The sequence below is a fragment of the Periophthalmus magnuspinnatus genome, chromosome 12 (assembly GCF_009829125.3).
Source record: "Periophthalmus magnuspinnatus isolate fPerMag1 chromosome 12, fPerMag1.2.pri, whole genome shotgun sequence".
Lineage (NCBI taxonomy): Eukaryota > Metazoa > Chordata > Actinopteri > Gobiiformes > Gobiidae > Periophthalmus > Periophthalmus magnuspinnatus.
Window position 1 is genome coordinate 17,470,273 of NC_047137.1, and position 16,412 is coordinate 17,486,684.

Here is a 16,412-nt window from a genome sequence, read left to right on the forward strand (position 1 = left end):
ATGTCTAATAAATAATCGTGAAATACGGCGTCTTTAAGAGTGACACAGTAGTTTTACGAGAAAAACTACAAACTTTTCGTATGTTTTGGAGCGAGTCTAGTCCGGACAACAACTATGGTCACGTGTTCGATAACGCTTTTCCGCCGTCAAGAATCGCACCGCCAACCTGACCGCTCAACCAAAGATGTTTACGTCGAGAGCGGGATTCGAAACGCCAACGTTCAGACCAGCGGACAAACACTCAACCTTAAAAAAAAACACGACTACGATTATGTTTATTTTCCGTTGACGAGTTGCATTTAATCGTCACGGCTCGACACGTCAACGCTCCGCCGTCATTCCTCTTCCAAAAGTCCGACGTCACATTCCGAAGTCTGAAAACGGCCAATATCTGTCAAGGAATTCCCCCCCACAAACCTCCTTTGAAACGAGCGACCCGGCAAGACAAAGACGACGAAATAACTCACCCGGGGTCAGACTGAAGCTGTTTAACCGTGAGCCAGGGTCCGCCCAGGGTCAAGGGGCCCCTCTCTACAATGACGGGGCCCCCCATAGTGACCCCCCCCCTTCACAAAGTCGCGGATATAAGTTCGATTTGGCACTTGAGAGTAAAGCGCACGCGAGAATGAGAACAAGAGGAGACTGAAGCCGGCGGTTATGGACCATTCAAGTGTCTCCGGGGTTTTGGAGTTCAACGGGCATTACTCATTTGAACAATTTCACTCGAGATACTAAAGATCGCTCCCCCGAGGTGAATTTGGCCGATGCGATTGACCCAACCTTTGATCAGGAGCAGCGGGTGAGCGACTACGACGGAGCGCCCGGGGAACCAACGCCAGATCTTGAGTTATAGTTGAAGGTTAAGGTTAAGTAAGCCTTCTGCGGTCCCTGTAGGTTAAACTGTCCTACTTTCAGATCTCGAGCGAGTCTCAGCCAGGAGTACCCTCGCTGGAGGATTTGAACGATGGTGTAAGTGTTTTCGGTTGATGGGGGAAACCGTAGGGCCCCGAGAAAAACAACCTAGACACAGGGAGAACATGGAAACTCCACACAGAACCTTCTAAGACCTACTCACGGTGAGGCAAAAACGCTAGTCGCTTCTACAAAGAGTACCTAGCTGACAGATGCATTGGGTAACGTGTGTAGGTTGATCATGGGGTAAAAGGAGTACCCAGAGAACATCATCTACAACAGAAGAACATGCAAACCCCACAAAGAAGCTTCTGGGACCTTCTCACGGTGAGGCAAAAATGCTAGTTGCTTCTACAATGAGCACCTAGCTGACAGCCTGATTGAGCAACTGAGGTTTAGGTTGATCATGGGGTAAAGGAGTACCCAGTGAACACCGCTCCACATACAGGAAGAACATGCAAACCCCATGAACAACCTTCTTGGACCTTCTCACGGTAAAGCAAAAATGCTAGCCACCTCTATTAGGAGTACCTAGCTGACAAACTTATTGAACAACTAAGGTTTAGGTTGATCAGGGGGTGAGGAGTACCCAGAGAACACCCATCCACACACAGGGAGAACAAGCAAACCCCACACAGAACCTTCTTGGACCTTCTCACAGTAAAGTAAAGATGCTAGTCACCTCTACAAGGAGTACCTAGCTGACAGACTTATTGTGCAACTGCGCTTTAGGTTGATCATGGGGCAAAAGAGTACCCAAAGAACACCATGTACAACAGGGAGAACATGCAAACCCCACGGAGAACCTTCTGGGAGCTTCTAAATGTGAGGCAAAAATACTACAAAGAGTACCTAGCTGACAGACCGATCAACTAACTGAGGCTTAGGTCGATCATGGGGTGAGGGAGTACCCAGAGAACACCCCTCCGCACACAGGGAGAACCCGCACACTCCACACAGAGGGCTAACCAGGCCTGCCCCGGGGCTGACCCTGACACCAGCCCCCCGTGTGGGCCTGACCCGACACGCTGCTCCCCCTGAGCCCCCAGAACCTCCAGGCCTGCCCCCGTGTCCCTCCTTCTGTCGCCCCCCTCCGCCCTCCAGCCCTCCACCCTCCTCCCTCCTCACAGCCTCCAGCGGGACCCCCACCCGCCGAGCTTTGTCTGTCCCAGCGTGGGTCGCCCCGTGAGCGCGTGGGGGTCGATGGAGCGGCGTTTGACAGGAGAAAACGGGGACGAGCTCAGACGTTTCTCCTGGAGCTTTTATGGAGGAGTTATATAGATTTTTCACTTTAAATTAGTTTTTTTATGTTTTTTGGGGGGTTTTTTGTTGTTTTTTTCCTCTAAAATGTAACTGAACTGTGCACAAATGTGTTTTCTAAAAGCGACACGTGGTTTTAGGATGAAGTCGTGTTTTATTTCTTTATATTTAAACAAAAAAAACAGTCAAACGTCCTGCTCTGTGACACTTAAACTTATATTTACATTTATTTTAATGGATTCTGCTCCTTTCACTTTTTGTCCAGTTGACACATTTCACTTCGTCTTTTATTACTTACACTTAAAGATCGAGATTCTAGAACGAGTTTCTTGTGTCAGAGTCGGGTCATAAACGCGTTGGTCTAAAAAAACATGTTTATATTATTAATAAAACTAGAAATTCATCTCGAGTTTAAACCTATAAAAGAAATAAACCGTTTAAATCTGTGATCCAAAGAGCGTCCTGTGTGTGACATGAAAAAAAAACACATATTTAAAAACACATTTACGCAAAAACCAGAAGGAGCTCGTCTAATCTCACATTTATGCAGCGTTTATGCAGCAGGGGGCGCTCTGGGGTTAAAGGTCAAAGCTACGAGTCAAAAGAAATAATAATCAAATTCCTTTTTTTGGAAATTCTAACTTTTCTTGATGAGGCCTGTGCTGCATTTCCAGAGAAAAATCAAATTCCATTGGTTAAATTCGTTACGACGGGACAGTTACGTAAATTGTCACTTTGGCGTTATAGATTTATTAAGTCATTTGTTGGAATTTTTTTACAAATTGGAAGAGAATGTCCAGCGGGCGGCGGGAGAGGTCAGAGGTCACAGCGCAGGGAACATCCACATGTCCAAAATGAGTTTGTTTCTAAAAATCGTTTTCGGATTTCGCTACAATTAGTCCTGCATGTTCCAAAAAATCCCCGTTTTCACCTACCCCCTATCCCCGCCCATCGCTTTAGACAGTAGTTACAGTAACGATTATTCAAAAAAATCCTTTGACTCATAAATTTTGGGGTTAAAACGTTTCACAAAGACGTTTTTTTGAACAGAAAGTCTCCATGACGGCGCAGTTTCAGATCAATATGAACAAACTGGTGATGAACACGTTAGAGACGCAAATAAATACTAGAAAAATACTAAAAAATACTAAATGAAAACTAATTAACTTAAATACTAGTTTACAGAAATATTACATTTAGTAAACTGAAAAAAAAAATCATTTTCCTCGACCCAAGTTCAGATTGTGTTTATGAATGTTGCAGGTCCTGATATGAAATACAAAATGAAATCAGTGAAATACAAAACTGAAAACAAATTATAAACGTAAATCCTTGTATCAGAAAATGCTAAACCATGAAACTGAATTTTAAAACGTTTTACGAAAATTTTGACGGCTTGAAATGGATCGGTTTTTACGTGAATGACCCATCGCTGTCTGTGCGTGTTCTAAAAACAACAAAATGTTAAAAAAATTAAATAAAATAAATATTCTTAATCCCACAGAACTTTGCGCGAACAATTTATAGGGAAATATTCGCCAAAAAGCAGTAGATCAAAACGAAAATTCGGAAATTCTGCCTAGCAACAGCAAACCTTAGACGTTCAGAACCAAAAAAACTCCAGAAGTCACATGTTTGTTTGGATTTATAAAAACGACACAATACTTTAATATGATTTTAATAACTCTAATGAGGGGAAAAAAAAGAAAAGAAAAGGAGGGAGGGGGAATTCTGCCTGGCAACAAGGTGATGAGACGCCAAGTGACGGCAGAACAAGGCGCGGGAACGTGGGAAGATGGCGGCCTCGGTCTCCGTATAGATCCTGTTGTTTATGAATTATAGAGTATGATTTAGGCCGTGTGCAACAGCTTTATATATATGTGCCGGTCCCTATACACGTCTGACCTACTGACACGGCTCAGAGCGGCCGCACGCCATCGCTCGCTTTTATAACAACTTTACAAATGGACTTTTAGTTTAAGTTCAAAAACAGATACGAGTTACAAAGTTCTACGGCTGTGATCAGTGAAAATCAGCGAAATAAATGTGACTTTTGATCATATTTTTGTACAAAGAGTGAACTGCACGTCCACGGTGACTTTTTCAAATGCCACTTCTGTTTTTTCCATATCCTGTTTATATAAATGGACGTAGCTAACCTGCTAGCCGCCACGTTTCAAACAGGAAGTGATCACGGGTGAACTTCCTGCTGCATCGACTCTGGGTCCAGTTCACTTTCTATTGAAAATCTGTCCCCTCTCTCTGTCTCTGCTGCTTCAGACTCATTCTGGATCCTGGGGTTTTTATTTCACTATTGTGTCTGTAAATCAACATTTGAACATTACGTGATTTCATTTATTTGTTTGTTTATTAGAACAGATATGGTTTTTTTCACGTATTTTTTTCATTTATTTTTATTAGTACTGATGTGTTTTTTTTTTATTTCATTTTTTATTTATTTTTATCAGTCCAGATGTGTTTATTTATTTTTAATGTTTTAATTTTTATTTTTTCATTTATTTTTATTAGTCCAGATGCATACTTTTTTATTTAATTATATTTTTATTTAGTTTTTGCATTTTTTTATTTATTTTTTTTATTAGTGCAGATGTGTAGTTTTTTTATTTCATTTTAATTTTTATTTATTTCTTTATTTTTATTAGTCTAGATGTGTTTTTTAATTTAATTTTAAATTTTATTTATTTATTTATTTTTATTAGTCCAGATGTGTATTTTTTATTTCATTTACATTTTTTTTTATTAGTCCAGATGTGTTTTTTAATTTAATTTTAATTTTTATTTATTTATTTATTTATTTTTATTAGTCCAGATGTGTTCTTTTTTATTTTATTTATTTATTTATTTTTATCAGTCCAGATGTGTTCTTTATTTTATTTTATTTTTTTCTATTTATTCATTTATTTTTATCAGTCCAAATGTGTTTTTTTTATTTCATTTTAAGTTTTATATTTTTATTTATTTATTTATTTTAATCAGTCCAGATGTGTTCTTTTTTTATTTTAATTTTATTTTTATTATTTGATGTGTTGTTCTTCTGGTTTGATGCTCTGAGACTGAAAAGTGTCTCCACTTTCCTCATTTCATTAATTTGTTTTTATTACATTTTCATAATTACACAAACCAAACGCCACTTTACTTATTATACTTACATTTTATTTTGTTTTTTTAGTTGTTTGGTCGATGTATTTTAAATTGATACATTAAACCAGACATGTCCAAACTGTGGCCCGGGGACCAAATACGGCCCTCAGACCTATTTTCCTCGGCCCATATTACTTTAATCCTTCATCAGAAAAGGCTATTCATCCTCAAAATAACTGCAGTATTTGTATTTCCAGTACACACAGTACGCAGCACAGTCGTGTCTCAAACCTATAGACTTCCCAAGATGGTTCCTATGTTCGTTTTCTGCCTAGCAACACGCCCGCCCGCTCCTTTACACTTTCTGAATGAGGATTTCACGGCAGCGGCGGAAAAACTGTCCAGCCGACGTCTACAGGGCTGACCCAAAGTGTTCTGGGTAATTTAAGACGTCTCCAGGATTAAGGATTAAGAAAACGCCGAAAGTGGTGTGGGGTTTTTGATTCTGCATAGCAACCGACCACCACCATCACCAGAGCCGTGAAGACACCGCCGCCGCCACCGCCGCAAATCCAACGCCAGTCCAACGTCAATCCAACGCCAGTCCAATGTCAGTCCAACATCAGTCCAACGCCAATCGAAAGTCAATCCAACGCCAGTCCAACGCCAAACCAACGCCAATCCAACGCCAGTCCAACGCCAATCCAACGTCAGTCCAACGTCAGTCCAACGTCAGTCCAACGTCAGTCCAACGCCAGTCCAACGCCAATCGAAAGTCAATCCAACGTCAGTCCAACGCCAAACCAACGCCAATCCAACGCCAGTCCAACGCCAATCCAACGCCAAACCAACGCCAATCCAACGCCAACGGACCGCCACCGCGAGCAGGTTTGTGAATGTGACCTACTTGTACCAACGCTGACAAATAACTGGAAAAACAATATGTGTCGATAAAATGGAAAAAAAAGGGTCATAAAAGTATCGAAAATTAGATATGAATCGATACTGAAACTAGTATCGAAACTGGATACTCCAGGACTGAACCAGGACTGAACCAGGACTGAACCGGGACTGAACCAGGACTGAACCAAGACCAAACCAGGACCAAACCAAGACCAAACCAGGACCAAACCAGGACCAAACCCAGACCAATCCAAGTCTATATCAGGACTAAACCAAGACCAAACTGGGTCTAAACCAGGTCTAAACCGGGTCTAAACCAGGTCTAAACCAGGTCTAAACCAGGACCAAACCAGGTCTAAACCAGGACCAAACCAAGACTAAACCAGGACTAAACCAAGACCAAACCAGGACCAAACCAAGACCAAACCAAGACCAAACCAGGACCAAACCAGGACCAAACCAGGACCAAACCAAGACTAAACCAGGACTAAACCAAGACCAAACCAGGACTAAACCAGGACTAAACCAGGTCTAAACCAGGACCAAACCAGGTCTAAACCAGGACTAAACGAGGACCAAAACAGGACCAATCCAAGACCAAACCGGGTCTAAAACGGGTCCTAAAACAGATCTAAACCGGGTCTTGACCTGTATCTTTCAGAAATGACCCATGATCACTTCCTGTTTGTAGCGCGGCGGCTAACGGGTTAGCCACGTCCATTTAAACAGTCTGTGGTTTATGAGTCGATTAAAACTGAGGTGAAGGAAATAATCACTGGACCAAACCGTAAGAAACAAAAAGTGTCTCAAAGTTGAACGTCTTCTCTGTCAGTTTAAAACTCCAGGGAAAGTCCTTTTTTCCCGAGCTAAAAACACAAAAGCAGGTGTGACTTTTGTTTATTATTTGGAGAATCATCTTATATCTTGACCTAAAAACACCTATCCCTGGTTCTTCCGGTTTTCCCTGCGACGCTGCAGACGCTTCCTGTATTTCCAGAGGACAAAACCGGGTCATAAAGCAGCTCGTTTTAAAGCCACTGACGTCTCCATGTGAAAGGGTTTCAGAGGCACAAAGGCTCCTCGCACATTAGGGGTTGGCTAACGCTCGGGCCGCTGTCGTTAGCATGAGAAAGCCCCAACGCACCATCAGCCAAAACATTATGACAACGTGAGAGTATCAGTCCACAAAGAAAGACTCCGAAACGACTCACTCCAGCTGTGTTTACTGGGCTGAACCTCCTGAGGCCCGAGCTCCTGCAGGACTTTATTTAAAAAACTATTAAGAGCTTGAACACAGACATTTTGTGTAAAAACAAAAACAAAATGAGAAACAATTGTGTCTCTAGGAACAATGTGTGTCATTTGTGCTGCTGACAGGAGCAGGAAGACGTGTGCCTTTAAATAAAAATAAAATAAAACTAAGTAAAAAATAAAATAAATAAATAAAAATAAAAATACAATAAAATAAAATATACAAATAAATTAAAAAAAATTACATTAAATAAAAAAGAATAAATAAAAATAAATACATAAATAAAATAAAAAATAAATAAAAATACTATAAAAAGAAATGATTAAAAAATAAAAATAAAAAATAAAATAAAATAAAAAATAATAAAACAATACAAATTAAAAAAATAAATAATAAAATAAATTAAATTTAAATAAATAAATAATAAATAAATAAAAATAAAAAATAAAAAATAAATAAAAATAAAAAATAAATAAATAATTTAAAAATTAAAAATAAATAAATATTCTAAACTCTTAGAAATATTCAAAATTTAACATGTTCTTGTTGCTGTTCTTCAAAAAATTTGCACTGTGGCCTAAACAACCCAAAATGTGTCTCAGGAGGTTAAAGCAAAGAGGAAAGAGCCGGTTGGTCAAGGACATAAATGAGCCGTAAGATCACACAGGAGCGGCTCACGGGACGTCCTCCAGATCAGACTCACTACTTTGTTCATCTCATAACTGATTTATCGTTTATTTAGTCCCACCTGACGTCCGCGGCTTCGATCCACTCTAAAGAGTCAAATCCAAACTCAAAATGTGTGCGTTCAGACGAGTTTACTGCCATGAGGTCACTGCTGTTCAAGAGTCCGTCACTGTTGACCTGTTTGGACATGTTTATTAAAGAACTGTACGTAAGAGTTTCATTTAAATTAAATAAACTTGACTTATCTGTGTCTCCAAATACAAGTCAAACATGATCATGGACATCTGGACATTGTGTTGTATTTAACTGTATTTAAATCTGGTACAAATCATCTTTCCTTTTGTAAGATTAATGACTTTCACCACGGTCCCTGACAAATAAAGAATAAAGAGAGAAACGCGGCTGATTATGAGGAAAAACACGGAAAAACAATCAAGGGGCTGAAAAACACGGCGGGTTTGTCTGGAATCGGGGAGTGAAGTCAAAAACGCCGTTAATCTGAGGCCAGAGAAATGTGATTTTATTCAAAACAATAAGTGACCAATGAGATTTTAAGTTTCACGTGCGTCACTAAGGTAAACAAATCTGATTGGACGATCACGCTTGAGGACGGATGAAGGGGTGACCGGACGGATGTGGTCATGGGAAAGAAAGAAAGACAGACAGACAGAAAGACAGACAGAAAGACAGAGAGAAAGAAAGACAGACAGAGACAGAAAGAAAGACAGACAGACAGACAGGAAGAGACAGAAAGAAAGACAAAGAAATAAAGACAGACAGACAGAAAGACAGAGACAGAAAGACAGAGAGAAAGAAAGAAAGAGACAGAAAGAAAGATGGAAAGAAAGACAGAAAGATGGAAAGAAAGACAAAGAAAGAGACAGACAGAAAGAAATAAAGACAGAAAGAGACAGAAAGAAATAAAGACAGAAATATAGTGTCCCATAACAACTGTCCCACTGATTTTTTACAAAACCACTGGACACGATGATGATTTTCCAAACAGGAGGCAAAATGTTTTTTGATGCCAGTTTCAAAACTGAAATCCAGTTGGTTTTCTGATCTGAACCATCACGGCCTTAACTCCAGTCCTGGGTCAGTGCAGCTCAGTCCTGGGTCAGTGCAGCTCAGTCCTGGGTCAGTGCTAGTGCAGCCTGTGCAGCTCAGGGACTGAATCTGGAGGTTCTGTCCATAAACTGAGACTGAGAAACTCTTGTCCGTCTCTTCATCTGCAGATTAAGGCTCTGGTTGTTTGTGGCGTCTCTTTTAAATCTACATGAGCACACGCTGCATACAGTCTCTTTACCTCCTCCGTCGGGTACTCGAGCACCCGCACACACATCTTTAAACACACACACATTATTCTGACTAAAACAGGAGGTGGACGCAGTGGAGAAGTGGACTTTGTGACAGCGGAGGGACGTTCACCTGTTGTGTCGTGTTTGTGTTGTGTTTGTGTTGTGTTTGTGTTGTGTTTGTGCTGTGTTTCTGTTGTGTTTGTGTCGTGTTTGTGTTGTGTTTCTGTTGTGTTTGTGCTGTGTTATAGTTGTGTTTGTGTTGTGTTTTAGTTGTGTTTGTGCTGTGTTTCTGTTGTGTTTGTGCTGTGTTTTAGTTGTGTTGTGTTTGTGTTGTGTTTGTGTTGTGTTTGTGTTGTGTTTGTGTTGTGTTTGTGTTGGAGGGCCGCCCTGAGGGTCAGACTCCTCAGGACCGGTTGGTTTTATTGAGTTAGTTTCATGTGTAAACACAGAGCTGACGCGTCACAAAGAAACACCAGCTCCTCTTTGTTTTACTGTAAATGATCCACACAGATCTGCAGAGACACTGAGGGACAGGACAAACACGGACACATACGGACAAACACGGACAAATATGGACAAACACGGACACACACGGACACACACGGAAAAACACAACAATGCACTATTACAGTTTTCCCAGTCAGAATGACAAAATACCTGGTTAAGTCTTGGTTTGTTTCAGTCCTGAGACGTTCTGGTTTGGTCTTGGTTTAGTCCGGGTTAAGGCTTTGCTTGGTCCTGGTTCGGTTTAGTCCTCACTTTGTTATGACTTTATATCGTCCTGGTTTAGTCCTGAAATGGTCCTGGTAAACTCCAGGTTCAGAGATGGGTTTGTCTTTTTTACGTCGACGTTTACTCGTAGCTCAGTCCTATTTCAGTCCTGGTCTAGTCCTGGTCTAGTCCTGGTCTAGTCCTGGTCTAGTCCTGGTCTAGTCCTGGTCTAGTCCTCACTTTGTCCTGCTGGTTCAGTTTGGATTTGCGTAAATTGTTGATTTGTCACCGTTTAGTTGTCGAGTTTAGTCCTAGGTTAGTCCAAATTTGGTCTTTGATTGACTCTGGTTTAATCCTGGTTTAGTCCTGGTTTAGTCCTGGTTCAGGCTCAGTTTAGTCCTCGTTCAGTCCTGGTTCAGTCCTGGTTCAGTCCTGGTTTAGCCCTGGTTTAGTCCTGGTTTAGCCCTGGTTCAGTCCTGGTTTAGCCCTGGTTCAGTCCTGGTTTAGTCCTGGTTTAGCCCTGGTTCAGTCCTGGTTTAGCCCTGGTTCAGTCCTGGTTTAGTCCTGGTTTAGCCCTGGTCCAGTCCTCGCTCTGTCCACATCTCCTCGTCTCTATCCTGTTCTTGCGTTGCCATGTTCCACAGTGCAGCATTGATCTGTCTCATCTCCATGGAGACGGGCAGGTGGCAGACCCTCCTCTGTGAAAATGGAGGATCTGCACCTTTAAAAAACAATAAATTAACTCTCTAAAAACCTGTAAACCGACTCATGAGCACATTTATAAACGTGGGGCCCCTGCGTCTCTTTGTGCAGAGCGAGGGGCCGTTTGAGGAGCCGTTTGTGGAGCCGTTTGTGGAGCCATTTGAGGAGCCGTTTGTGGAGCTATAAAACTTTTAAGGTTTTGATTTTCTCCACAACAAAACGTCCGGCCTCATGGCTTCACTTCGTCTCTGTGTAAATCCATGTGGACAAAAGCAGCTATTGAGAACAGAAAGTACGTTAGCATAAGAACAGGGCGCCACTGTGAGCGCCACTGTCAGCGACCCCGAGCGCTCTGCCCCACAGAAGGTGTCCCACAGCTGCAGAACATGGACAGAACGTCTGAATGAGGAGAAGAACTAAAGGACGGACTGTTAGCCTGGGGTTTGGGTTTGATGTGTTGAAATTACTACTTAAAAAAAAACTAAAATGAAACCAACCTCATTTTTTCTCTTGTGTTTGAGCAAAACGCGTCAGAGAAGCAGCTCCAAGGTCCAAATAAGTCCAGAGTGTCGACCATTTAGGAAGTGTTTTAGTCTGGTTCTGTCCTGGTTCTGTCCACGTTTAGTCCTCGTTGTGTCCCTGGTTTAATCCCATGTTTATTCCCTCGTTTAGTCCACGTTTAGTCCTCATTCAGTCCTGGTTTAGTCCTCGTTCTGTCCCTGGTTTAGTCCTCATTCAGTCCTGGTTTAGTCCTCGTTCTGTCCCTGGTTTAGTCCCACGTTTAGTCCCTGGTTTAGTCCTCGTTCTGTCCCTGGTCTAGTCCACGTTTAGTCCCTGGTCTAGTTCACGTTTAGTCCCTGGTCTAGTCCACGTTTAGTCCCTGGTCTAGTCCACGTTTAGTCCACGTTTAGTCCTCGTTCTGTCCCTGGTTTAGTCCCTGGTCTAGTCCACGTTTAGTCCCTGGTTTACTCCACGTTTAGTCCACATTTAGTCCCTGGTCTAGTCCACATTTAGTGCCTGGTTTAGTCCACGTTTAGTCCATGTTTAGTCCATGTTTAGTCCACGTTTAGTCCACGTTTAGTGCCTGGTTTAGTCCACGTTTAGTCCTCGTTTAGTCCACGTTTAGTCCTCGTTTAGTCCACGTTTAGTGCCTGGTTTAGTCCACGTTTAGTCCATGTTTAGTCCACGTTTAGTGCCTGGTTTAGTCCACGTTTAGTGCCTGGTTTAGTCCACGTTTAGTCCTCGTTTAGTCCACGTTTAGTGCCTGGTTTAGTCCACGTTTAGTCCACGTTTAGTGCCTGGTTTAGTCCCTCGTTTGGTCCATGTTTAGTCCACGTTTAGTCCACGTTTAGTGCCTGGTTTAGTCCACGTTTAGTCCACGTTTAGTGCCTGGTTTAGTCCCTCGTTTGGTCCATGTTTAGTCCACGTTTAGTCCACGTTTAGTGCCTGGTTTAGTCCACGTTTAGTCCACGTTTAGTGCCTGGTTTAGTCCCTCGTTTGGTCCATGTTTAGTCCACGTTTAGTCCACGTTTAGTGCCTGGTTTAGTCCACGTTTAGTCCACGTTCAGTCCACGTTCAGTCCACGTTCAGTCCACGTTCAGTCCACGTTCAGTCCACGTTCAGTCCACGTTCAGTCCACGTTCAGTCCACGTTCAGTCCACGTTCAGTCCACGTTCAGTCCACGTTTAGTCCACGTTTAGTCCGGTGTAGCCTTTGATTTATCGACCATTTTACTGTACAAGAACTAGGAAGTGCGTATTAGCATGCTAGCTGTCGTTTACTGTCATGGCGGAGCTTCTAAACTCATCACTGTGAGTCATCAGGATGTTCTTAAAGGCAAATGAGGAAAATCACACAGCCCCTTTAAATCCACTTGAATAATAATGTTTTTATTTTATTTGAATTTTACTTACAAAATAAAACTCACAACCATTAACTTTCAAAATAAAACTACAACAAGCGACTTACAAAATAAAACTTGTGATTTTTGAGTTTCTTTCGTTGCCGTTTAAAAGCGGAGAGTAAAAGTCCGCGGTGGGTGAAGTTACTTAAGTAAAAGTACAGATATTTAAGTAGATTTTTTGACGTGATACTTTTACTTTCACTTAAGTAAAAGTATTAAAGTACAGGTTTAAAAATGTACTTCAAGAGTAAAAGGTAAAGTGTGAAACGTAAAGTGATTCTGATTCAAAAATTCGATATTTTAGTCACAGCAGAAACAAAAACTTTTATTATTTTTTACATTTTATCTGTTTATTTTTGTTTTTGCTCAAAGCCGAAGCTTGAACTCGAAAACTTCAGAAAATACTTTTACTTTTCAGTCCAGTTCATAAATGCAGTGTAGTAGAAAGTACAGATACTGCTCTCAATTGCACTGAAGTAAAAGTACACACTGTAAATGTACTCACACCGCGATAGTACGAGAACACAAGACGGAGAAAATGACACGTACCACATCAGTACTGCAGACGTGGGCAGTACTGCAGTAAAGTAGTGAGTTTGTGGTTTTCCCAAAGAATAAAGACGAAAAAAACAAAAAAAACTTCAAAAAACACAAACTTTTCTCACGTTTTTCATCTAAAAATTGCCAAATATTTTAAAATACAAGGATTAGATTCAAATATTATCACTGAAATACTGAAATCAGGACACGATTATCACAGAGAAAATGATCACGATTAATGATTTAATGATTAGAACACGATAATTACTGCAGTTGCTGATAATTAGAATTAGAATTTTAGGAATATCTTCAATATTTTTTTTAAAAACAAACAAAAAAATCTGTTCTCGTTCTGTGTTTTGTCATAAGAGAAACAAAAACACATTTACATTTGCGTCTGTGTAAATTATAACCTGCAGTTGTTTTTATTATTTTATTTTTTTTTTTTTTATAATTCACTACGAACCAGATATTTTGTGTTTTTGATACATTTTGATCTGATGTGAGCAGTGAGGAGGAGACACTGAGGGAGAAGTGCGTTCTGCAGATAAAATACACTCACATCTTTATAAAATACTCCTCTAAAGATCGTCACATCCCCTTTTCCTCACGATAAACGATATTATTAATGATATTTATCGTCCCATCATCTTTACGCAGCGGTGAATCTAGTGGAAAAAAGTGGGTCAAACCAAACTAAAAGGTTTAAAAGGTGAGTTTGAGGCTTGAACAAACGTGACAGGGGGAAAAAAACAACCAGAACAAGCTAAAATGAATCGATTCACGTGTGTTTTTGTATCGAATCGTGTAAAATAATAAAGTGTAATCGGATTTGTGACAGAGCCGTGCGTAAAGAGCCGCGTAAAAAGGTTTGGCACCGGCGCGTAAAACAGCTCCACTCCTCAATTCTGTTAAAATCTGTGCGTAATTTAGACTTCTGTGAGGTTTAACACAAAGTTCAGCGCGTTTTTAAGAAGTTATATTTGTACAAAATCTGTTTACTTTCTGTTCAAAGCTTGAGGAAAAAAAAAAAAAAAAAAAAAAACTGGCACCACACAGAGACTTGGAGCGGTGCGTGCCGTGGCAGCGCGCCGCAGACAGAGCGCCTGGCCCGGGTGTCATGTGAGAGGTAGTTCCGCTGCTGCCTGGAGAGGGCTGAACTTTGGCACAGTGGTTTTGTTTTGGTTTTTTTGAGGATTTAACCAAGTTTTACGACGCTGTTTTTTGACTTTTACGCGTCGAAAACATCACGATCAGGGGAATTTAAGAGCGATTTTAGCTGTTTGTTCAGTGTTTTTCCAAAATGACTGTCCCATTTGAGTTTGTTTGGATGGACTGAACCACAAAAGACTGAAAAAACAAGTATTAAAAACAGATAAACAGAGAAAGGCGTGTGCCAAAACAGCCTGACGCACAAGACGCACAGGACGCACCACACTCGGTCACGCCACATTCAAGCCCCTCGCGCCTGGATCTCACTTATTTATTTATTTTTCTTCATTCCAGACTCAAATATGACTCGATTCTTTGTTTAAAAAAGCTCCTCTGCTCTTACCTGGGGTTGGTCCGGTTCCAGTAGACCACGTACCGGTCCGACACGAGTTTGGAGGCCGGGTCCTGTCCGCGCACGCACACCCCCACGAGAACGAGAACGAGCATCAGAAGCAGCATGTCCACCTGCGGCATGATTCCCCCCGCTCTACCCGCGTCCTGGAGTCGATTCTCTTCTGCTACTGCTGTGTGTGAGTCGTTGTTTCGAGCCGTTGTTTCCCGTGATTCGGCTCTCGGTCCAAGTCGCTCTTTTTTGTTTTTTTGTTGTTTTTTTTTTCCTCCGCAGCGTCGTTAAGAAGCCTCGAGTTTCACAAAGTTTAAACTGTTGGAAAAGTGTTGGGGAAAAATGAAGGAAAGAGCCGAAAGAAGCAGCGGGTCGGTGGAGTCACATGTCCCGTTTGGTTGGGGAAGTTTCGCTGCGTAAAAAAAAAAAAAAAAGCTCCGAGAAAAACGTGAAAACTGCGCGTAAAAGTGAGACTCGAGGACGCAGGAGGAAAAGAGTCGGGAGCCGCGGTGCGACGTGAGCTGCAGCCCGGCGCAGAGTGGAGTGAGGCGGGCTGGGAACGAGAGCTCTACCGCCCCCTCTGCTCCCCCCCTCCCCCCTCACGCGCGCGCTCACACTGGGACAGACGCACGGCGCACTGTAAAAACATGACACACTGGCTCCGGCCCCGTGGGAACCTGAGGGAACCCGAGGGAACCCGAGGGAACCCGAGGGAACCCGAGGGAACCTGAGGGTTTTAGTCCCGGTTCAGGCGCATCTGGACCGATTCTTTCCCCCGAGACTCTGGAAATGTTTTCTGTTACGAAATGATCAACAAAATCATCGAACTCTGACACAATCCAGAGGAACAAGTGCAGTGTTGATACGATACTGGCGTTTTAGAGGCGAAGGGATAAAGGAATCGATGCTCAGTGAGGATTCGGATGCTGCAGGGAACAAAACAAACACAAAAAAACAACAAAAAACTCTTTTTTAGACAGTGTACTGTGATTTTCTGCATTAAATGGTAAAACAGGACTTTATTTTATATTCCTGTGGTTTAGTCCCCTCCTCTCTTTTCTCCTCCTCTCCTCCCTCCTCTCTTCTCTCCCTCTCTCCCCTCCTCTCTTCTCTCCCTCTCTCCCCTCCTCTCTTCTCTCCCCTCTTCTCTTTTCTCCTCCTCTCCTCCCTCCTCTCTTCTCTCCCTCTCTCCCCTTCTCTTTTCTCCTCCTCTCCTCCCTCCTCTCTCTTCATTCCTTCCTCCCCTCTCCTCTCCCTCTCTCCCCTCCTCTCTTTTCTCCTCCTCTCCTCCCTCCTCTCCCCTCACTCCTCCCTCCTCTCTTCTCTCCTTCTCTCCCTCTTCTCTTTTCTCCTCTTCTCTCTCGTCTCTAAATTCTGCCCAGTTTCTTTAAAAAGTTACTGAAGTAAAAGTACCAGAGTATTTCCCTGAGTACTTTCTTCCATAAACAGTCCCTGCTCTGTCTCTGTCTCTGTTGTTTGTCTCTGTCTCTGTCTCTGTTGTTTGTCTCTGTCTCTGTCTCTGTTGTTTGTCTCTGTCTCTGTCTCTGTTGTTTGTCTCTCTGTTTGTCCCGGGACACTGTCTCGTGT

The 16,412-nt window shown here is 42.0% G+C and overlaps 1 protein-coding gene across 1 annotated transcript in view; it reads right to left on the minus strand.

Moving 5' to 3' along the window:
* LOC117379630 (ephrin-A5-like) overlaps nt 1-15,356 on the minus strand; it is a 73,869-nt gene extending 58,513 nt beyond the window's left edge. Inside the window, exon 1 of the mRNA XM_033976337.2 lies at nt 14,826-15,356. Coding sequence (XP_033832228.1) covers nt 14,826-14,956 — 131 coding nt within the window. The 5' untranslated portion in view covers nt 14,957-15,356. The remainder of the gene's footprint in view (nt 1-14,825) is intronic.
* Between the last annotated feature and the right edge of the window lie 1,056 nt (nt 15,357-16,412).